Source organism: Typopeltis vanoorti, chromosome 8, assembly GCF_054136105.1.
Source record: "Typopeltis vanoorti isolate ZY-2024b chromosome 8, IOZ_Tvanoo_1.0, whole genome shotgun sequence".
In the NCBI taxonomy this organism is placed as follows: domain Eukaryota; kingdom Metazoa; phylum Arthropoda; class Arachnida; order Uropygi; family Thelyphonidae; genus Typopeltis; species Typopeltis vanoorti.
The window spans coordinates 5,243,071-5,263,251 of NC_143556.1; the positions used below are offsets into that span (position 1 = coordinate 5,243,071).

General features: G+C 37.0%; 1 protein-coding gene across 1 annotated transcript in view; it reads left to right on the forward strand.

Annotated features, from left to right (window-relative positions):
* LOC150103693 (solute carrier family 53 member 1-like) overlaps positions 1 to 20,181 on the forward strand; it is a 291,679-nt gene that overhangs the window by 149,690 nt on the left and 121,808 nt on the right. Inside the window, exon 9 of the mRNA XM_090397054.1 lies at positions 1,748 to 1,935. Within this exon, the coding sequence (XP_090253180.1) occupies positions 1,748 to 1,935 (188 nt within the window). The remainder of the gene's footprint in view (positions 1 to 1,747; positions 1,936 to 20,181) is intronic.

A 20,181-nucleotide genomic window follows, 5' to 3' on the forward strand; every position in this document is an offset into this window, starting at 1 on the left:
ACTTCATTCACTAATCTAAAATAGCATATTTATGAAAGTGATTTACCATAGCTATTAGTTTAATATTCTTTTAAAGAATTTTGTGGAATACTTTCTAGCTGAATTTTCAGATGTGGGAAGAACCATAATGAAGCACTACATCAGGAATTACAGTGCTTCTTTATGGTTCTTCCCACAATTTATTTTGCTCTGGTGTGTGACACTTCACAAAATTTTTATGAATTTGATGGTTCTTATTTGCAGTTCATCACTTTGGTTTAAAATTAATTGTTAAGCACAAGTTCACACCTTTCTTACTTGGGAGTTGAACTGCTTGAAAACAGGGCCGTACTTTTACTTTTCCCGAGGTAGGCAGGACCCAAGGTGCTAGAGTGGTCCAGTGCCCCCCCCCCCCCAATCTCATTGTTTGAGGGCCACTTAAATTGACCCTAATTTTTGGGGCTCCCCAGCTAGAGCCTTATGTACCTGTGCATAAAAGTATGGCTCTGCTTGTGAAAACCAGACTTCAGAGCTTGACTTGATGAATTATCAGCCTTTAGCCAGCATATGCTACTAATATACTATTTCTAACCTTTGGACATGCTTTACACTTCAAATACTGAAGTTAAGAAGTTTGCAAAAATGTTTAAGCTTACCCATGATTAGACTATTTTACTTGTGAAGTGAATAGCCTCTATATACATCTAATGCCTTAGTATCTCACAATGTGAAGCACACTTCCTTTAAGACATGTATATTGCTATGCATTGAGAAGTGTCGCTAATCAGAGGTTTCAACCATTAGCGAGTGCTCATTATTTGGGAACATGAATGGATATAAAATTTAAGCACCTCCGTAGCGCAATTGGAAGAATGACAGTATGCTGTGCCCTTTGATTAAAAAATGACTAAGTTCGATTCTCGTCATGACGGGAGGAATCTTTATATGGATGTTTTTCAATCGAAGGTGAGTTAGCTGATCTCATACAGAGGTAGCAGGGTTTTCCTCCCGGAAACTCGGATTTTTCATCTCGCATACAGGCAAATTGGCCCTTCAGAACACGCGCAATTTACAGACAAAAAAATACTAGCTGTGGTGGTGGTAGTGGCCAGTAGATGGTGCTGATATTGATGATTGGTAGTAGAGGTTCAGTATAGTGGTGGAGACGGAGAGTTCTACAATAGGTGTCCTCCCACGATGAGTCTTCGGACTCCTTGGAGGTGTGTCATGGATAATAATATCTTTATTGTTATAAGAGAAATACTGTGGTAATTAACAGTGCCCTGAAGTTAAATCTGTCCTCTGAAGTTCTAAGTATTTAACTGTTTTTTTTTTATTTTTTTTGTCTGCCCCATACATGAAGGATCTCAAACCTATTCTACATAGTGCCTCATGTGTATAAGTGATTAGAGAAGGAAATTTTAATGTTTCTTGAAGCGTTAGGTGTTATATTCAATGATGAACATGTTATGGGGAAGATCATTTCAAAAGACAAAGGCATGTGGAATGAAGGAAGAACTAAAATGAAGTGTGCGCTGATTGCATGAAATTAATCAATGCATATACACAATAGTAAGGTGTGTGTATGTGTAAACAGTGATTTTTAAGGCATCTCTCTGCAAGATCTGCCTCTATGATTACCAACTATATGGAGGTCTGGGAATAATTTTTTTTTTATATAATCCAGGGACAACATTATCAAACTAATGCAATATGGAAATCATATATATTATTTTCAAGAGCTAATTAATTGTTTTAATATTTGCAGGTATTTTTCATCACTCAAGGGATGATTGGCGTATAGTTTTCAGGCTCTATCGAGGAACACTTCTAATTATTCTTTTTCTTTTTTTAATTGGAATTAATGTTTATGGATGGAGGACGTCAGGTGTGAATCATGTCCTTATATTTGAATTAGATCCTAGAAATCATCTATCAGAGCAGCATTTAATGGAGGTATTAATTTATAATGGTACTTAAAATAATCATTTGCCATTTGGCTTTATACTTTTTAAAAATCACTTGATATATCTGTAGAACTGACCACTTGAAATAAAATTTAAAAATTTGTGATATTGATTTACATTGCCTGTTTTTAACTTTGAAAGTGTTAAGGTGAAAATATTTGGTACAAAAAAAAATTATGCATGCCTAACAAAAGTTTAAATATTTTAATGTGCAATTCATCTAGTAGCATATGCAAATTCAGATACATGCTACAGCTCAGTGTCACCTGGTTATATATACCTCTAGATCAGTGGTTCTCAAAGGGTGCACCAGGGTACACTGGTGCACCCTAGAAGATTTCCAGGTGCACCCTGTGGTATTCCAGAGAAATATGTCCAGATATAAAAATAAATAGTTACTCTATTATACCTTTTCATTACGGATATACCGCTCTTTTTGTCAACACATCATTATTATGTTAATTAACAGTGGTTTTTCTTGCAAAGAGAACAAGAATATGGTTTATTCTTGTTGTGTATATTACTTATTTTAAAAGTGTTGGAAGTGGATGTTATGTGCATATTACTTATTTTCAGATAAATACACCCAAATAAAATGAATAGATTTCTCAAAAAGAAGCGTGATATTGAAGAATCAGATTCTGGAAGTGAGCAAAAGTTAAGTGCAAGTAAGAAAGAAAAATCGCAGCCTACTCGCAAATATAATGAAAGTTATTTAAGCTTTGGTTTCACTTGGACCAGAAGTGAAGATCATCCTTTGCTGCTATGTTTAGTATGTGGATGTAAAATGGTGAATGAATCATTGCTTCCTAGTAAATTGAGTAAACATTTTAAAACTATACACTCTAATTTACAAGATAAATCTGTAAGTTTTTTCAAGAGATTGTCTGAACAGCAAACAAAAGCGGCAAATTCTTTTAAAAGTATGACTGTTTCTGATAAAGCTCAAATTGCTTCTTATCAAGTCTCAGAACTAATAGCAAAAAATATGAAAGATCATACTTTAGGTGAGTCACTTATTTTGCCTGCATGCAAAAAAATGGTCATGACAATGCTAGGAAATGAAGCAGCAATGAAAATAAGCAAGATTCCTCTCTCCAACGATACAGTTCACAGGTGTATTATAGAAACATCTTCTGATATCGAGAAAAATGTATGCAGTAATAAACTTCAGTATTCAAATTTTGCATTGCAAGTTGATGAGTCAACAGACATTACCAACAAGGCGCAACTCTTATTATTCGTCTGTTTTATTAATGAAGATCAAATAGTAAATCAGTTTCTTTTTTGCAAAGAATTAAGTGTGTCTACAAAAGGTGAGGACGTTTTTAACATTTTGAATAGCTATCTTGATGAATGGCAGTTAACATGGAAGTCGTGTGTAGGCATTTGTACAGATGGAGCCCCTTCCCTATGGTAGGCTGTGTTAAGGGCCTTACATCTTTTGTAACAAAAACAAAATGAGAATGTTATCGTAACTCACTGCTTTCTTCATAGGGAGGCCTTGATGTCAAAAACATTGGGAGAAAAATTAAGAGAAGTTTTGGATCAAGTTGTTCAGATGGTAAACTTTATTAAAACGAGACCTGTCAAATCACGTTTATTCGAAAAGCTTTGTATCGATATGGATTCACAACATAGACGGCTGCTTTTACACACTGAGGTGAGGTGGCTGTCAAGGGGGAAAGTACTTACCTGTGTACACGAGTTACGACAAGAACTTCTTGCATTTTTTGAAGAGATGAAACAATTACATTTTTGTAACCTCCTTTGGTGCGAATTTTGGATTGCCAGGTTACAGTATTTGGCCGATATATTTCAGCAGCTCAATATTTTGAATACTAGCATGCAAGAGAAAGAAGAAAATATTCTCGCATCCTGACAAAATGAAAGCGTTTCAGAGAAAACTACATATTTGGAAAAGAAAAGCTGTTGAAGGTAATTTGGAAATGTTTCCATTGGTAAGTAACACTTGCATAAATGAAACACTTCCAATAATAGTCGAACATTTAACAAGTTTAGAAGAAAAATTTAGTTCTTATTTTCCATACTTAACACTGAACAATACGATTGGATTAGAAACCCATTTATGGAAACTTCAAGTGAGTTTGGTTTAACATTAACAGAAGAAGAAGAACTGGCAGCTATATCCACTGATCGTGGATTGATGATTAAACATAAGGAATTGTCTCTTGAAGCCTTTTGGATTTCTATAAAAGAAGAATATGTGTCAATATCTAAAAAAGCTTTGAACATTTTACTACAATTTTCAACATCATATTTATGTGAATTAGGATTTTCTACCCTCACCACAATTAAGTGTAAAAAGAGAGGAACTCTTCAATATATTGACGAGGAAATGAGTTTGCCTTTCAAATATATGCCCAAACATTGAAGCAATCGCTAGGACACATCAGGCTCATTTTTCTCATAAACACAAGAATGAATAAACTTAAGATATGTTTCATTTTATTTATTTATTTTTTTTATCACATTATTTTTTTTCTGTAATATTTGACTTAATTATTATAACATATTTCTCAGAAATTTGTATATAGTGCGCCTACAATTATTTGTAGGATTTTAAATGTGCCCCGACTTCAAAAAGTTTGAGAACCACTGCTCTAGATTATATGCTGGCTATTTAAATTTGGAAGCTGACCAGCTCAGTTCCCAGACTTATAGCATTATACAGTAATGCTGCAGTGACATGTATTATTGGGATAACTGAATTAGCAATTTAAATACACACCAAATATATAACTAGGGGTGCTTAAGGGTCAAAGCTGTAAACTGAGAGGAGACCTCCACATAGCCTTTAAAGGAATGCGGAGAACCGACCAGGGCTTCTGACCTAATGTCCAATCCTCACCTTCTCGTGGTGCACCCTGTTGGGTATCTACTTTGATACTGAATGAACGAGGATGGGCTGGCAATTTCGGATTTAGCCGACCAAATTGTATTCTTATTGGTTAAACCAAAATAAAAAATGATGGTACAACCTGACAAAATTTCATGCTGGCTGGGGAGTCGCCCGGTTAAACAAGGCCCCCGTTGTTTTCGCCAGGGAACCAGGGCGAACAGCGAAAAGTCAGCTACTGGAACAAATCTGAAAACAAACCCCAACTCAACATCACCAGAGTTAAAGATCGGTACTATGAACGTAAGAAGCCCGAATGGCAAAGAAATGGAGCTAGCTGAGGAATTAGATAAGTACCAGATCGACATAATAGGGGTGACTGAAACAAAAAAGACCAAAACTGGTGAGATCTTTCTGAGCAATAAATACAAAATGTTATATTCAGGCAATGACAATCAAGGAAAAGGAGTAGCCATAGTATTCAACACAAAATACGAGGCTAATCTTCTTGAATGGCAGTCAGTCTCAAGTAGAGTAATGTGGGCAAATATGAGAATGGGGAACTGGACAATGAGACTTATTTGTGCCTATGGTCCCACAGAAGGTTCTACTAAGGTAGAAGTGGAGGAATTTTATGAGGCTTTAGAAAAAGCAACTGACACAATGAAAAAGGAAACGTTGGTCCTTGTTGGGGATCTAAATAGTAGAGTAGGAAATGATTGTGAGACATACAAAAATATTTTGGGAAAATTTGGAGAAAAGAGCAAAGCTAATAATAATGGCAAATATCTGTTGGATTTCTGCTCAGGACATGGACTGGTTATTACTAACACCATGTTCCAACATAAAAATGTGCACAAATTCACATGGAGAGAAGAGGCTAGGAATGAGAAAAGTCTCATTGACTATGTTATTGTTGATAGTGATGTTTTCTCCCTGGTGCAGGACACCACAGTGTACAGAGGATTTGAAATTGGAAGTGATCACTATTTAGTCTTGAGGAGGATAAAATTGAATTTCATATTGAAAAGAATAACATGTAAGAAAGTTTTAAAGCGAATAAAAGTTGAGCAGCTCTCAGATGTGAACTGTAGACTAAAATACAGAAATATTATTGAAAAGAAAATGAAAGAGTTTGAGAACAGGAATCAAACCTTGGAGATTCAGTGGCAAACTCTGAAGTAAACATTGATTGATTCTGCCAGAGAGGCATGTGGTGAGGTTGTGTGCAAGGATAAAAAAAATCAGAACTCCCTGGTAGACACAGGAAGTTAAAGAGGCAGTGAAGGAAAAGAAGAAAGCATATCAAAAGTTCCTGGCAAATAAGTCAGCTTTTACTCTTACAGAATACAGAGACAAATGTAAGAAAGCTAAACAGTGTGTAAAACTAGCTAAACAAAAATCATGGGAGGACTTTGGCAAGAATATAGAAAATAAATATCAAGAAGGTGGCAAAATATTCTGGAGGTTGTTGAAGAAGCTTAGGAATGGAGGAAAGAGTGCTGTAAAAGGAATTAGAGATGATAAAGGTGAAATGAAAACAGGAGAAAAAGATATCCTTGAAGTATGGAGTAATTACTTTGAAAAACTGCTAAATGAAACAAGCAGTGATGACAGCACAGTGATAAAAAAACACTGACCAGGCATGCAGTCAGGAATACATATCCATACTTGAAGTAGAAAAAGCCATCAAAGGCTTGAAATGTGGAAAGGCAGCAGGAGTAGATGATATTCGACCAGAAATGCTGAAGTATGGTGGTATAAGAGTCTTACAGTGGCTGCACTGCATAGTTCAGAAAGCCTGGACAGAGGGACGAATTCCCGATGATTGGAGTAGAGCTCTCATAGTACCCATATATAAAAAGGGAAATAAAACTGAATGTGAGAATTACAGAGGTATTTCCCTACTGAGTGTTCCTGGCAAGATCTATGCAAGTATACTTGAGAAACGGTTGAGAAGAATTGTGGAAGAAAAGCTTGGTGAAGAACAAGCTGGATTCAGGCCAAATAGAGGCTGTCAGGATCAGATCTTCACTTTACGACAAATAGTAGAAAGCATGGGAATATAACAAAGATCTGTATTTAAGTTTTGTCGATTTGGAAAAGGCATATGACAAGGTGCCAAGAGAGAAGCTATTCAATACGCTGCAGTTATATGGTATCAATGGGGCATTATATCAAGCAATACTTAGTCTTTATTTGAGTTGTGAGTCAGCAGTTAGAATTGAAGGAAATTCAGGAAGATGGTTTAATGTTAAATCTGGTGTGAGACAAGGATTTACATTATCTCCTCTGTTATTCATTATCTATATGGATCACATTATGAAGGAATGTGGTATTAAACCTGATATCAAAATTGGAGATGTTAATGTCAGCTCTTTGCTTTATGCGGATGATGTTATACTTCTAAATAAATCCGCTACAAGTCTGCACGATTCTCTGACTAAATTGAATAGCTGTTGTAATAGATATGGTATGAAGGTCAGCAATAAAAAGACAAAGACAATGAAAATAGGCAGAATCATTGAAAATGTCAACTGTGTTGTGAATGGAGAACCTGTGGAACAAGTAAAACATTTCAGCTACTTAGGCACAATTTTTACTGAAGATGGTAAACTAAATATAGAAATAGACAACAGAATCAGCAAAGCTGGTATCGTGGGAAGTCAATTGAATAAATTCATATGGAATAAGAAAGAAATTAGTCGGAACACTAAATTAGCTGTATACAAGACTGTGTTCAAACCAATTTTAACTTATGGATCTGAGAGCTGGGTCAGAAGTAAAACACTTGACCAAAGACTAGAGACCGCAGATATGAGAGTCCTGAGATAGATTAGAGGTGTGAACAGATGGCATCAATGGCAATATCATATTAAAAATGAGGATATTAGGAAAGAACTTGACATTGTCAGCATCCAGGAATGCGTTAGCAGAGCTAATCTCAGATGGTATGGTCACTTAAATAGAATGGGAGAGGAAAGATTAGCAAAACAAGTGTTCTCTGCCAGGTTGGCAGGAAAACGACCCAGAGGAAGACCAAGATATAGGTGGATTGATACGGTACAAAGTGCCTTAGATGATAGAAATATAAGATCTGATAATGTTGGAGTCTTGACAAGTAACAGACTGATTTGGAGGAAAATTGTAGATAGGAAGTTAGTAATGATGTAATTTTTTCATGTAGTACTGTCATATCCTGTACACCCATTGATGGTACATGGCAGGAATTTGATGATGATGATATATAACTATCATGCTTCCACAATCTGGGATGTTCAGAAAATATAGTTTTGCATTGAAATCACCATGGACTTCCTCTACCATGTCAGTATAGTAGGATCTATAGGCTTATTGCTTTTCCTGAACTTTAAATTATTACAGGTATCTCCATGGAGTATTTCATTGTAGGAGTCTCATGCTAACCATTATTCGACAATACTTGCCATACCTCTCTTCAGTGGCGTAGCTAGAGCTTTTGCCGTCCGGGGCAGTCCCTGAGTTTGCCACCCCTCTCAATATACACCAAGAATATTACAAAAAGTCAAAATGATAGGGAAAGAAATTAAAACACTATGTTTATGTTAGTTGTAAGTATAGTTGTTGAAAACTGATTATTAATTAAGTAATAAAATTACTAAGTTAACATAAATAGAAGAATCGTCGAAAAATAAAATTGTCTATCTTTTGAAAGTGCGGACCCCCCCCAAGCTATGCTACTGCCTCTCCTTTATTCATTGTGTGTATTTACAACTACCTCTGGTCATTCACAATTCTAAACAAAAAAAAAAAAAAAAAAAAAACTAGTCTTCACTTTTACTAACTAAACTTAAACAATTTCCAAGGATGACAACCTTGTTCTCTTTACTCTTGTATTATTATTATTATTATTGCCACGGGCTACTCCAGGAGTCCTTAGACTCATCGAGGGAGGCCCTAAACATCATGTTCACGCATCTGTTCAACATACTCACAGTATCTATCATACCTTGCCTTGAACTCGCTCACTGTCATAGCACCCACAACAGACTCTGGCAGCTTATTCCACTCATTTACCACTCTAAAAGTAAAGAACCTAGCTCTAACACCCCTGCTAACCACGCTCTTGCCCAGCTTCCATGGGTGTCCCCTAGTTCTCCCACCACCAGACCTGATCTCAAAAATATCATCTGAATTAATCCTATAGAATCCTTTTAGCAATTTGAATGTCTCAATCATGTCTCCCCTTTTCCACCTATCAACTAGTTTCTGCAACCCACAAATCTTCAACCTGTTCTCATATGGTTCATTCCATAGACCTGCTATCATCTTAGTCACTCGCCTCTGGATCCTCTCCACCTCCTCCCCATCAAGAAGGAACTGAGGTGACCAAATCTGGGCACAGTAGTCGAGATGAGGTCTTATCAGGGCTCGGTACAGAAGTACAATAACTTGTTTTTCTCTGCTCGCCGAGGTATTTTTCAACAACCAAGTGAGTTGATGAGCTGATTTAGCTACTTTCGCAATGTGCCCCCTAAACTTCATCTCCATATCCACCAACACTCCGAAGTCCCTGGCCTCATCAATCTCTTGGAGTACAGTTCCACCAATGTGGTATACTGCTGCTAATCTTTTCACTCCGAAATGCATAACCTTACATTTTGTCACATTAAATTGACATCCATTCTCCTTAGTCCAGAACTCCAATCTATCTAAGTCATCTTGCAAGACTTTGACATCTTCTGCATTCACTATCGCCCTACCCAACTTTGCATCATCAGTGAACAAATGAACTGTCCCACTTAGACCCTTCCCTATATCGTTAATGAACAGATTAAACAGCAGTGGTCCAAGAACAGAACCCTGTGGCACACCACTAGTCACAGGCCGTTTACTCTACTCCTGAGTAAACTACTCTTTGATATCTCTCCATCAACCACCCAGCTATCCATCTCACCAACCCTATATCCATTCCCATATGTTGTAGTTTACGGATTAGAATTCCATGTGGTATCCTGTCAAACGCCTTTGCCAGGTCCAGCAGTATCACTGTAAACCCATTTCCCTTATCCAGTTCAGCCGTCACCTTGTTATAAAACTTGAGCAAGTTACTGAGGCATGATCTACCGTTCACAAAGCCATGCTGTCCTCTGTACAGTATCTCATTTTCATCAATCCATTCCTGTATTTTTCCCTTGACTACTTTCTCCAAGACCTTGACAACGACTCCTGATATGCTGATCGGTCGGTAATTTGCAACCATAGTCTTGGATCCTCCTTTATGCAGTGAAACTATTTCACCCCTCTTTCCATGCCTTCGGGACTAAGCCAGACCTGAGATTCAGATTAAACAACATGGTGAAGGGCACTGATAATTCATTAGCCGCTTCATGCAAGACCCGTGCCGGTATACCATCCAATCCCACAGATGTATTCACATTAAGGTTCTGTAATAGACTATTCACCTCCACTTCATTCATCACAGTTCCCATATAAACTAATGGTTCCTTCATTTTTTCAACGTCGCCACCTGGATGATATACTTTTGCAAAGTGCGCGCTCAGTAACTCCACTATATCGACTGGTTCAGTGAACTCTTTACCATCGTCATTCCTTAAAATCATTTTGCCATGTACAGTTTTTTCCTTGCTTGCAGCATATTGAAAGAACTGTTTGGGATTTTCTTTTGCTTGCATAGCTAGTTTCCTTTCATAATCGGCTTTTGCTGTTTTTACCACACTCGTTACCCTTCTGGCCTGTACTTTATACCGTTCGTGTGCCTGCAGGTCACCCCTTTCTTTGAATTCCCTCCATAGTTGTTTCTTTTTTTGCAGCTCAAGCTTAATGGTGTTATTCATCCATTTAACCCCTCCTTATTACACTATTCGGACCTTAGGTATACAATCAGCCATAACCTCCTGTAAATGCTCTTTGATCACTTCCCATGCTCTATCGACGTCCAGCCCTTGCAGTTGTACATGCCATGGCACTGATCCAAGCAATCTCCTAAGCTTGTCATACTTGCCAGCACGGTAATTCCACATATACCCTGTCTTAATCACAAATTTCACACCTTTAGCCACCTCCCAGGTCAAGACCTTGTGATCACTCTCAGCAATAGGTGGCAACATGGTCATATTCATTACAGTCAAATTCTCAGATACTATTACCAGGTCAAGCACTCTCACACCCCTAGTTTTTTCAATTATATGCTGTTTCAGATAGTTATCCCTTAATAATTGAATAAAATCCATTTCCTTCCTCACATGTGTCCTCTCCTCCTTCCAATCAATGTTACCATACTTGAAATCCCCCATAATAATTATCCTCCTTCCACTCATTTCATCAATTTGTTTATGCATACCATCTCCACCATCTATTCCATCACGTGGTCTATAGCAGCACCCAACTGTATATTTTATTCTGCCAGTATCAATCTCACACCAAATAGCCTCAAATGAGCTCCTTTCACTATCCTGCAATACTTCAATTCTCCTTGGCTGCAGTTCATCAGCTATCATCAATAACACCCCTCCCCCAATTTTATTCTCTCTGTCCCTCCTAAACATACTATAACCTACACATTCTATCCCACTAACTATATCATCTTCCGTCAGCCATGTTTCACTAATGCCAATAACCTGTGGCCAGGAAGAGCCAATCAAGGCCAAAAATTCTTCCTTCTTGTTCCTAATACTCCTGGCATTAGTATACATGAATTGCAGTGTTCCCTTTGTCCCACCCCTATCTTGATGCGTTATTCTAAATATCCCATTCCCATTTTTTGTCCTTATTGCTGGCTCAGGTACATTATATACATTTTTACACTCAACTGTCTCACTGATGTCTGGATATCCACTTCCCCCCCTCCTTGGTAGTTCTAGTTTCCCTGGTTCTGCACATCCATTTTCACTTTATTCAGCAACACTTTTTCCAGTCTCTGCACACCAAGTCCATTCAAAATGCAGGCCATCCATCTTGTATAAGTCCTTTCGCCCATCAAACTCATTCCACACGTCCACAAATTCCACACCACACCGTCCGCATAACCTGCGCATAATATCATTTGCGATTATGGCCCTCCTTCTAAACTCCTCTCTGTCATACTGCGGTAACACTCACCATTCTAACACTGTCACTCTTTTCTTTCGCTACCTTTAACAATACTTTCAAGTCCTCTCTCATAAAAAATTTATCACCTTTCAATTCATTCGTACCAGCCACAATTGTTATTTCTTTCACCCTCTGTTTTTGCGCTCTAATGCTCTCACTTACATCCTTAAATTTCGCACCCGGTAAGTACGATTTAGTTACACTCCCATCTATTACTCCTCTTAATAACGAGTCACCATACAACACTCTCTCCTTCATTTCAGAAACTCGCCCACGCTGTTTATTTACGTTAGCCGAATCACTCTGGAAAGAGTTTTGCAGGTGCTCTAATTGCCGCTGCGCATCTTGTATCACTGCGCTCAGCCTAGCGATCTAACTTCCTACAAATAATTCCTCATTTTTTTTATCATTCAAACCATTTTCTCTTTCTGTATAATTGCTCTCGCTCTTTCTTATATCACCGCTCACATTGCCATCTTGTACACCGCAATTCCCTATCGATCCACTATTTTCACTCGCATTCTGGCTTTCTTCAACCATAACTGTCTCACAACCTGTACATGTTTTTCGACTCCTCATACTTCGACTCCTCATTTTGCATACACTTTCTACACATTCTCCCACCACTATCACTTTCAATCCATACTCCAGCTTCATTCGGGAATGCATACATTCCACACACATCACATTGGACAAATTCTCTCACATTATAGTTTTTGAACAATGGCGTCGTATTTTTGGACGCCATTATCTTACGTCGCATTGGTGCCATATTCAAATATATGAAACGTATCGTTAAAGACTAAATTAATTTACGGAATTTACACCAAAATCACACAGACACAACAAGCTACCAAATTTAGACAATATTACGTTATGATTTTTAACATATATTCTAATTTCCATTCAAAATTGTACTTAGCTTTCAGGAGCTCCCTGAAAACACGACCGTTCCCCTGGCCCTCTAGCGGCATTACAGTGAATGAAAATTATTGAAAATTTTCTTCCAGTCTAATAATAATGAACTAAAACAACAACTTGCGAGAGAGACAGAAATTAATGTAGTGATTGAACTCACAGGAAATAATGTTTTATTCATCAGAATCAGGGTCCCCTGGACCACATACACGATTTTTGATGTGCTGACCTTTCTTGCACTGCTTTCCGTCCTCTGCCAGGTCAAACTCATAGTGATCCAGTTTCTTCAAACTTTTTAATCATATCTCTCAGTGTTACAGCTGACATAGTAAAATTTGCATAATCCTTTTTATCTGCATTTACTGCAAATATTTGACTGCTTTCGGTTCCGCCAGCTGCAAAAGTTTCTCTATCGGCGACTTTTGGTACTAAATCTTTTTTTTTGCAGAAATCATCTCCCCATGCCTTTAAAAGTTTCTATATAAAATTTGGTCTCATTCTGCTTATTGATTTTAGCTACAGATGCCTCCAAAGAGGGAAAGTTATTTTATGGCCACCCTGTATTTCTCAATATGCTGAGTACCTCCAGTTCATCTCAGTGCTCACATCAGTCTGTTATAATGGCAACTGCAATGTCTTCACTTGAATGATTAAAACAAAGTGTTCACTTTAACAATTATTTCTTCAGATTCTGATCTTAGATTAATGTAAGGAACTTTAAGTTCCCAATGTGTACAGGATATTTTGATAACACGACATGAAAAAAGTTACATTATTTATTGTCACTTTTCCTCCAAATTAATCTTATCTGTTGAGACTCCAGTATTATCAGATCATATATTTGTCTTCTAAGGCACTCCTTACTGCATCAAGCCATCTAGATCTTGGTCTACCTCTGAGTCTTTTTTCCTGAGAATTTTCCTGAAAAATTTAGAAATATAATATCTGCATAAAGTGAAGAGCTTGACTTGAAAAATTGCTGATTTCACTTGCTTTATACTGACATAATTTCATTTGTATTGTCGTAATAAAAAGGCTTTTTTTTTATGCAATCCGCTGTTCCTATAGCAAACTTGCAGGTAGCACAGAATAGTATTTTGTTATAGTAGATTTGCTTAACATTGTATTTGTGGGACATTGGAACTTGTTGTGAGAATTGACTGGATGTCTTATCCATGACATTGTAAATGTTCTTCATTCATTAAATTCAATAATTAGAAGCTTGAAGTTGCTTGAAAAAGTACTGTTTGATCTCGAGTAGTTTCCAGATTACTAATATGGCATACATTTACAATCTTTCATTAGTGGAGTTGTCATGAAACATGATTACACATTTAATACTTTGGCAAATGTGGGTTAAAGATGGGAATAGGACTAAAACTAAAATTGTTTTCAACAGCTGCAAGTTGTCCTTAAACTGGAGGGAAAAAGTATTCCAAAGTTATGGTGAGAATGAAAAAGGGTGTGTGGGAAAGAAGCAGTATGGTTGGATATAGTTGGACTAGATATAGATGTTGGCCAGTTGTTTTTGTTTTTAATTATATGGATTATTGAATGTTAGTGCCATTGATTAGCAGCCATGTAGATTCTAATAGAAAAGGCATAAGGCAGAAAGTCTTCTGAACAATCAGACTGAAGGTTTTGGTGCTATGTCAATTTAGAAACAATTATAATAGTGCAGTCACTATAACAAATTCCAATGGACCACTGGTGCAAAGGAAAGTATTCAACCTTTTTTTTTTTTTTTTTTTTTTTTTTTTTTTTTTTTTTTTTTTTTTAATGAGTTCTTTGGAAAAAATATTTTCAAGCAAGTCATTTTTTTTTTGAGATAAATGACTTTTCACCCAACCTGGCAACAAGCTTTCATTAAATCGTAAGAACTTTCTTTCCAAAGCACTTCAGTTGTACCCCCAAACTTTGATTGGGTCTTTCCTTCCCTAGGCTCAAGTGGTAATTGTGCATGTAGTATTTTAAGTTTGCAACATAAGAACTAATTTGTCAATTTTATTATTCATTCAGTGGTGCAGCATCTCCTTGGCTTACAATAGCTTGCTCTTCTCCACACACTCTAATGACCTTTCTTATATTAAATAAGATATGCATAGTATGACACTCATGTTTCAAATTACCTAATGATTGACCGATGCCAGGTCTGTTAACAGTGTTGTTCTATATAAACTTATTCACTTGACTCACTACCATACTGACTTATTCTATTTATTTCCATATTTAATTTGCCATTTTCATTAAATTGTGCCTAAATGTTTGATGTTTTAACATCATCCTGAATCGAAATCTGTATAAGTTATCCCGTTCAGAACGAAGCTGTTTTCAATGTTCCTTCCTATTTTCATAATCTTTCATTGTTGAATTTCATACCAAATTTGTCACTCCAGTTCTTCAATTTAGTTTGAGGAATCCTTATTTCATCCTTAAACTTCACCTCCCCCCCCAAAAAAAATCTTAATCTATTGTATTTTCCTCATATCTTGGGCATACTCAGAAAAAAAATTCATGTACTCTTAAGACACAACATACAGACTTCATGTAAATCATACAGACTATTCTTATCTGTTCACCAAAAGATTTGTTTATCTGAGTCCAACTGAGAATGAATGTAGAAATGAACATTGCCCGTTACCTCCATTACTACAGTTCTTGGCTGGCAGACATGCCATCAACATGGATTACTGGATCCGGTGGGAATACCTCAGTGTTACATAGAAGCAAATAAAGATCTGAAAGACTATTCTTGAAATCTTCTACAGCGCATTTGCCAAATTTGAATAAATATGGCTGCCTCACCCTATCCAAAATCTGGGAAACAATCTTGAAAACCTTCAGTGGGACAAGTATAACCCATATCAGCTTTAGACCTGTATGATCTCTTTTTATACTGTGTTCCTTCCTACTGTTGTGCCTGTGTTCACGGATAGTATATACCTTTTGTACCTATGAAGATTGAAGATGCACCTGTCCAAACTCAGACTATAGTTCAAAAAGTAATGTTATAAAGCAATCCAATGAAAGAATTTGTATTACAATCATCTTGAACTTCTGCTTATGCTGAAGCATAGTACAATGACAAACTTATTGCTTGTACAAATTACTCGTGCTGCCTTTTAGTCTCTTGTAGAGATGACCTGCTAATGCTTCTGCCTGGTATCTCCACTTGGGCCTGACTCCCACTGAAGAGACCTCAATAAAGGTTGAAACTAGTCTGGGCAGTGGCCCTTCCCTTAATGCATAACACTAGACATATCTGCAAGGAGATGTGTTTTGCATTATAAGAGATACTGAGATAGGAGTGTTGGTAGCTTGCTCCACCTTTGCAATGAGTTGACCTGGTGTTGTACTACCTTACCTCAGTCCTGAAGATACTTTCAGGTGCAAACTTTGTTTGCTCACACTTGGATAAAGGATTAAACTAATTTTATTATACTCTAACCAAGTGAAAAATAAACTTTCAACGTGAAAATTTTGTTTGCTTACGCTTGGATAAAGGATGAAACCAAGAATATTTCTTGTCATCTTTAATTTATAATATAACCAAGTGAAAAAAAAAATTGTCATCACTGTCATATCTGAGCTTCATATACTACCTTTTCTATAATACTTATCTTACTCTTCTGAACAACTTCCCGATAACCATGACCATCTTTTGTTCATCTACTTCAACTCTTCCATATATATTGATAATTCTAATTTTATTCCATATGTCTCATCTTCACCAACTCTGCTTTCATGTCTTGAATTATGAGGTAGGTTCCAAACGTTTCCAGCCTGACATGCAAAATTCGTGCATGAGAATTTTAAAACGGCATGCATGACAAATAGCACTATCTATGGGGAGATTAGTGTACCAGTTTCTACTCTCTACCTGCATCATTCAGTTGGAGGCACTTGTTTGACGAACACATGGTATGTTAACTGACTAATGTTAAAAATTGAGTACAGGACTGTGATAGTTTTTCACCAATGAAAGGCTTTCTCCAAGTGCTATCTTCATATTCCATGATGAAGGAATGGGCTAAACAGTTTCACTTAGAAAGAGAGCATCAAAGATGATCCTCACAATGGTCAGCCTGTGGAAGTGATGATTGAGGAAAATGTCTGTTGTTGAGAATTGCTCAATGACAGACACCTGAAATTCAAATCAACAAGGTTGGGGCTTTCTATAAGTCTTTTGCATCATTCACGAGCAGCTTCACATGATGAAGGTCAATGCAAGGTGGATTACCATGGTTTCTTTCTTCAATTCAGAAGGAGCATCGTGTGACCTGTTCCTGCAAGTTTTTAGAGCTTTTCTAAGGGAATTGTTATTGGAATCCATTATCACTGGGAATGTAAGCATTGTCCTTTTATTATGGTCCTCTATTCAAAAGGGACTCCATGAAATGGTGCAAACGAGACGAAGCACTGCCGAGAACACTGTCTGCCAAGAGGATCATGGCAACAATCTTTCAGGATTGCCAGAAAATTCTCTTGATTGACTTCAAGGAAAGGATTAGCATTGTGAATGCAGAATATTATGCTGCACACACTGCTCAATGCCATAAAGGAGAAGAGATGAGGAATACTGAGTCATGTTGTTTACCTTCTTCACAACAATGCTTCAGTCCGTATGGCTATTGTTGCAAAGGCTGCAGGGAAGGACCGTGGCTTCCAGGAGATGGAACATCCACCTTACAGCCAAGATCCAGCATCCAGTGGCTACTACCTCTTCTTGAAACCAAAGACTTTAGAGGAAGAAAATTTGTAGATGACAATAAGGTGAAAGATGCAGTCTTAGGCCATTTTGCAGAAAAAAGTACAGACTTTTTTTTCATCAAATCAGCTAACACCTTTTATTCTCGTGTGGGGAGTAGGTGAGGCTGTTTAGCCCTATCTAACTTTTGGAGACTGAGTGGGCAGTTCAATCTCCACTGGCAGCCAATCTGAGATAGCTGGCCCGAGGCTATAACTAATTAAGCGGCACACAGTGAAGAGAGACAGCTCAAGTGCCGCCATCTCGCGGTCCCTAATCCTAACACAATATATTTATTGACTGAAATAATGTGGGTTCTATGGTCGATTTTCCTGAGTTTACGGGACGAAAAACCTGAGTTTCTGGGAGAAAAAACCTGCTTGCCCATGTCAGATCGACTAACTCGGGAACTTGTCGAAAAAAAGGCTTAGAAAAATAACCTCTAGTCAACGACTAGATTCGAAACCAAGTCTTCCTTCGTGTGGTCAAGTGCCGTGGTGTGCAAATACCACATCCACTGAGCTACACAGGCTCTTTCAAGGGCATAAAATGTTAATTAAAATGTGTGAAGTAAAGGGAGATTATGTTGAAAAGTGACAGTTTTCTTTCTGTCGTCTCTAAAAGTTAGGCTTGAAACTTATGGAACCACCCTCATATTTTTTCACTGGCATTCATGTTCTCTACCTTGTCAGTTGCATTCTCTTTTGTTGCCTTTCACATCTTCTTTCTCGTGTGCTACCTTACCATTCCCTCCATCAGTTTTTTTGAACAAGAATATGTTCAAAGTAGTTTTCAACTTTTTTGAATAGGAACAAGAATCTATATTTTAAAAAAAATAGATTCTTGTTCATATTTCTTTCACTATTGCTCACTCCTTTAGCCTCATTCTTTATCACACTAGATGTCAATCCTTTCAGAACTTTAAAGTTGTCACTTCATTTTCCTGCTTCTGTCACCCACTCATAAAACATTGCTCTTTCTCCACTCTAGCTTTCTTACCATTAATCCCTTTTCCTCGATAAAGATTATATAGAGTGCACACAGGATACATTGCAGGAAATCCTTCATGTCAAATCCCCCTGAATGATGTTCTGGCCATTCTTGTTCAATTTGATGCCATGAACATTATTTATGTAACTTAAGCTTAAGCTTCACAAATGTAGTAATCAAAATAATTGCAAAATACTACCAATAACTATGTTATGAAACATATACTAAAACAAATTGCTTCTATGAACCATTGCATAAAATGTTACTATGCACAAGCACACTTGAGAAAAAGCTTAAAAAAAATGTGAAAGGAAACAGCTCAAGCTTACTTTCCTTTTTTAAATTTCACTGACCAAACTAGAAGAGATGTGGAAATATATGCATTGATCTTCCAACCATACAACTACTAGCAACCCCAACTCAGTGCCCTTGATATTTCTTTAAAAAGGTACTTTTCTAATTATTGTCGAACATAATTTTGTGCAAGTTTCCCTTCCATAATGTTTTCAGTCATTCCCAACTTCCATGTTCTTTGGCTGCAAGGGAGGGAATATACTTTGGAATTTCTGCTCTTTCTTTAGTCAGACTACTTCAACCTCCTCTAATCCATACACCTGCTTTGAGTTTCAGAAATTACTGTCACTGGCATGAAGGCATTCATTCTCACTCCATCAAATTCATGCCAACTTTCCAATCCAAGATTTAACATAAGAGGGTAGTGTGAAAAGTTCTCGACCATAAGATGGCAACACTATCAGCAAGAGATTTTTATATATATATATATATATATATATATATATATATATATATATATATATATAGGTTGGTACATATGTCATAACCATCCATGTGAAATTGCAAGTCATTCTATCAAGTAGTTTGTTTTATACAGCTCTCTGAAGCAAAAGTGTTATCTGTATCCCTTGAAATGGATAAAGTTGAGTATGGTGTGATTATAAAATTCTTTGTAAAAGTTCTAACGGCAAAAGAAATTCATTCGAAGTTTATAGGCACTCTTCTCTTTCGTTTTCGACAATTAAGAAATGGGCTGCCAAGTTTAAATGTGGCCGAAGATGATCCACATCGAAGGATGTCCAAAAAGTGTAACAACACCAGAAATCATTGATCAAGTGCACAATATGGTATTGAATGACTGGCTAGTCAAAGTGCATGAAATTGCTGAGACTATAGGCATTTTCAAAAGAATGTGTAGGATATATTTTGCATGAAGAATTGCATATGAAAAAGCTTCGCACAAGATGGGTGCCACACTTGCTCATAGCAGATCAAAAATGCACTTACATGAAAATCTCTGAACAGTGCTTGGATTGTTTTAACAAGAATAAAACTGATTTTGTGCATTAATTTATTACTATGGATGAGACTTGGATTTACCATTACACACCAGAATCCAAACAGCAGTCAAAACAGTGGACAGAAGCTGGTTGTTCAGTGCCAAAGAAGACAGTCGGTTCCATCAACAGGAAAGGCCATGGCAGCAGTGTTTTGGGATGCTAAAGGCATTTTGTTTATTATCTTGAAAAGGGTAAAACAATAACCGGAGAATATTATTCCAATCTTTTAACCAGACTAGATGAAAAAATTCGTGAGAAAAGACCCAGTTTCCA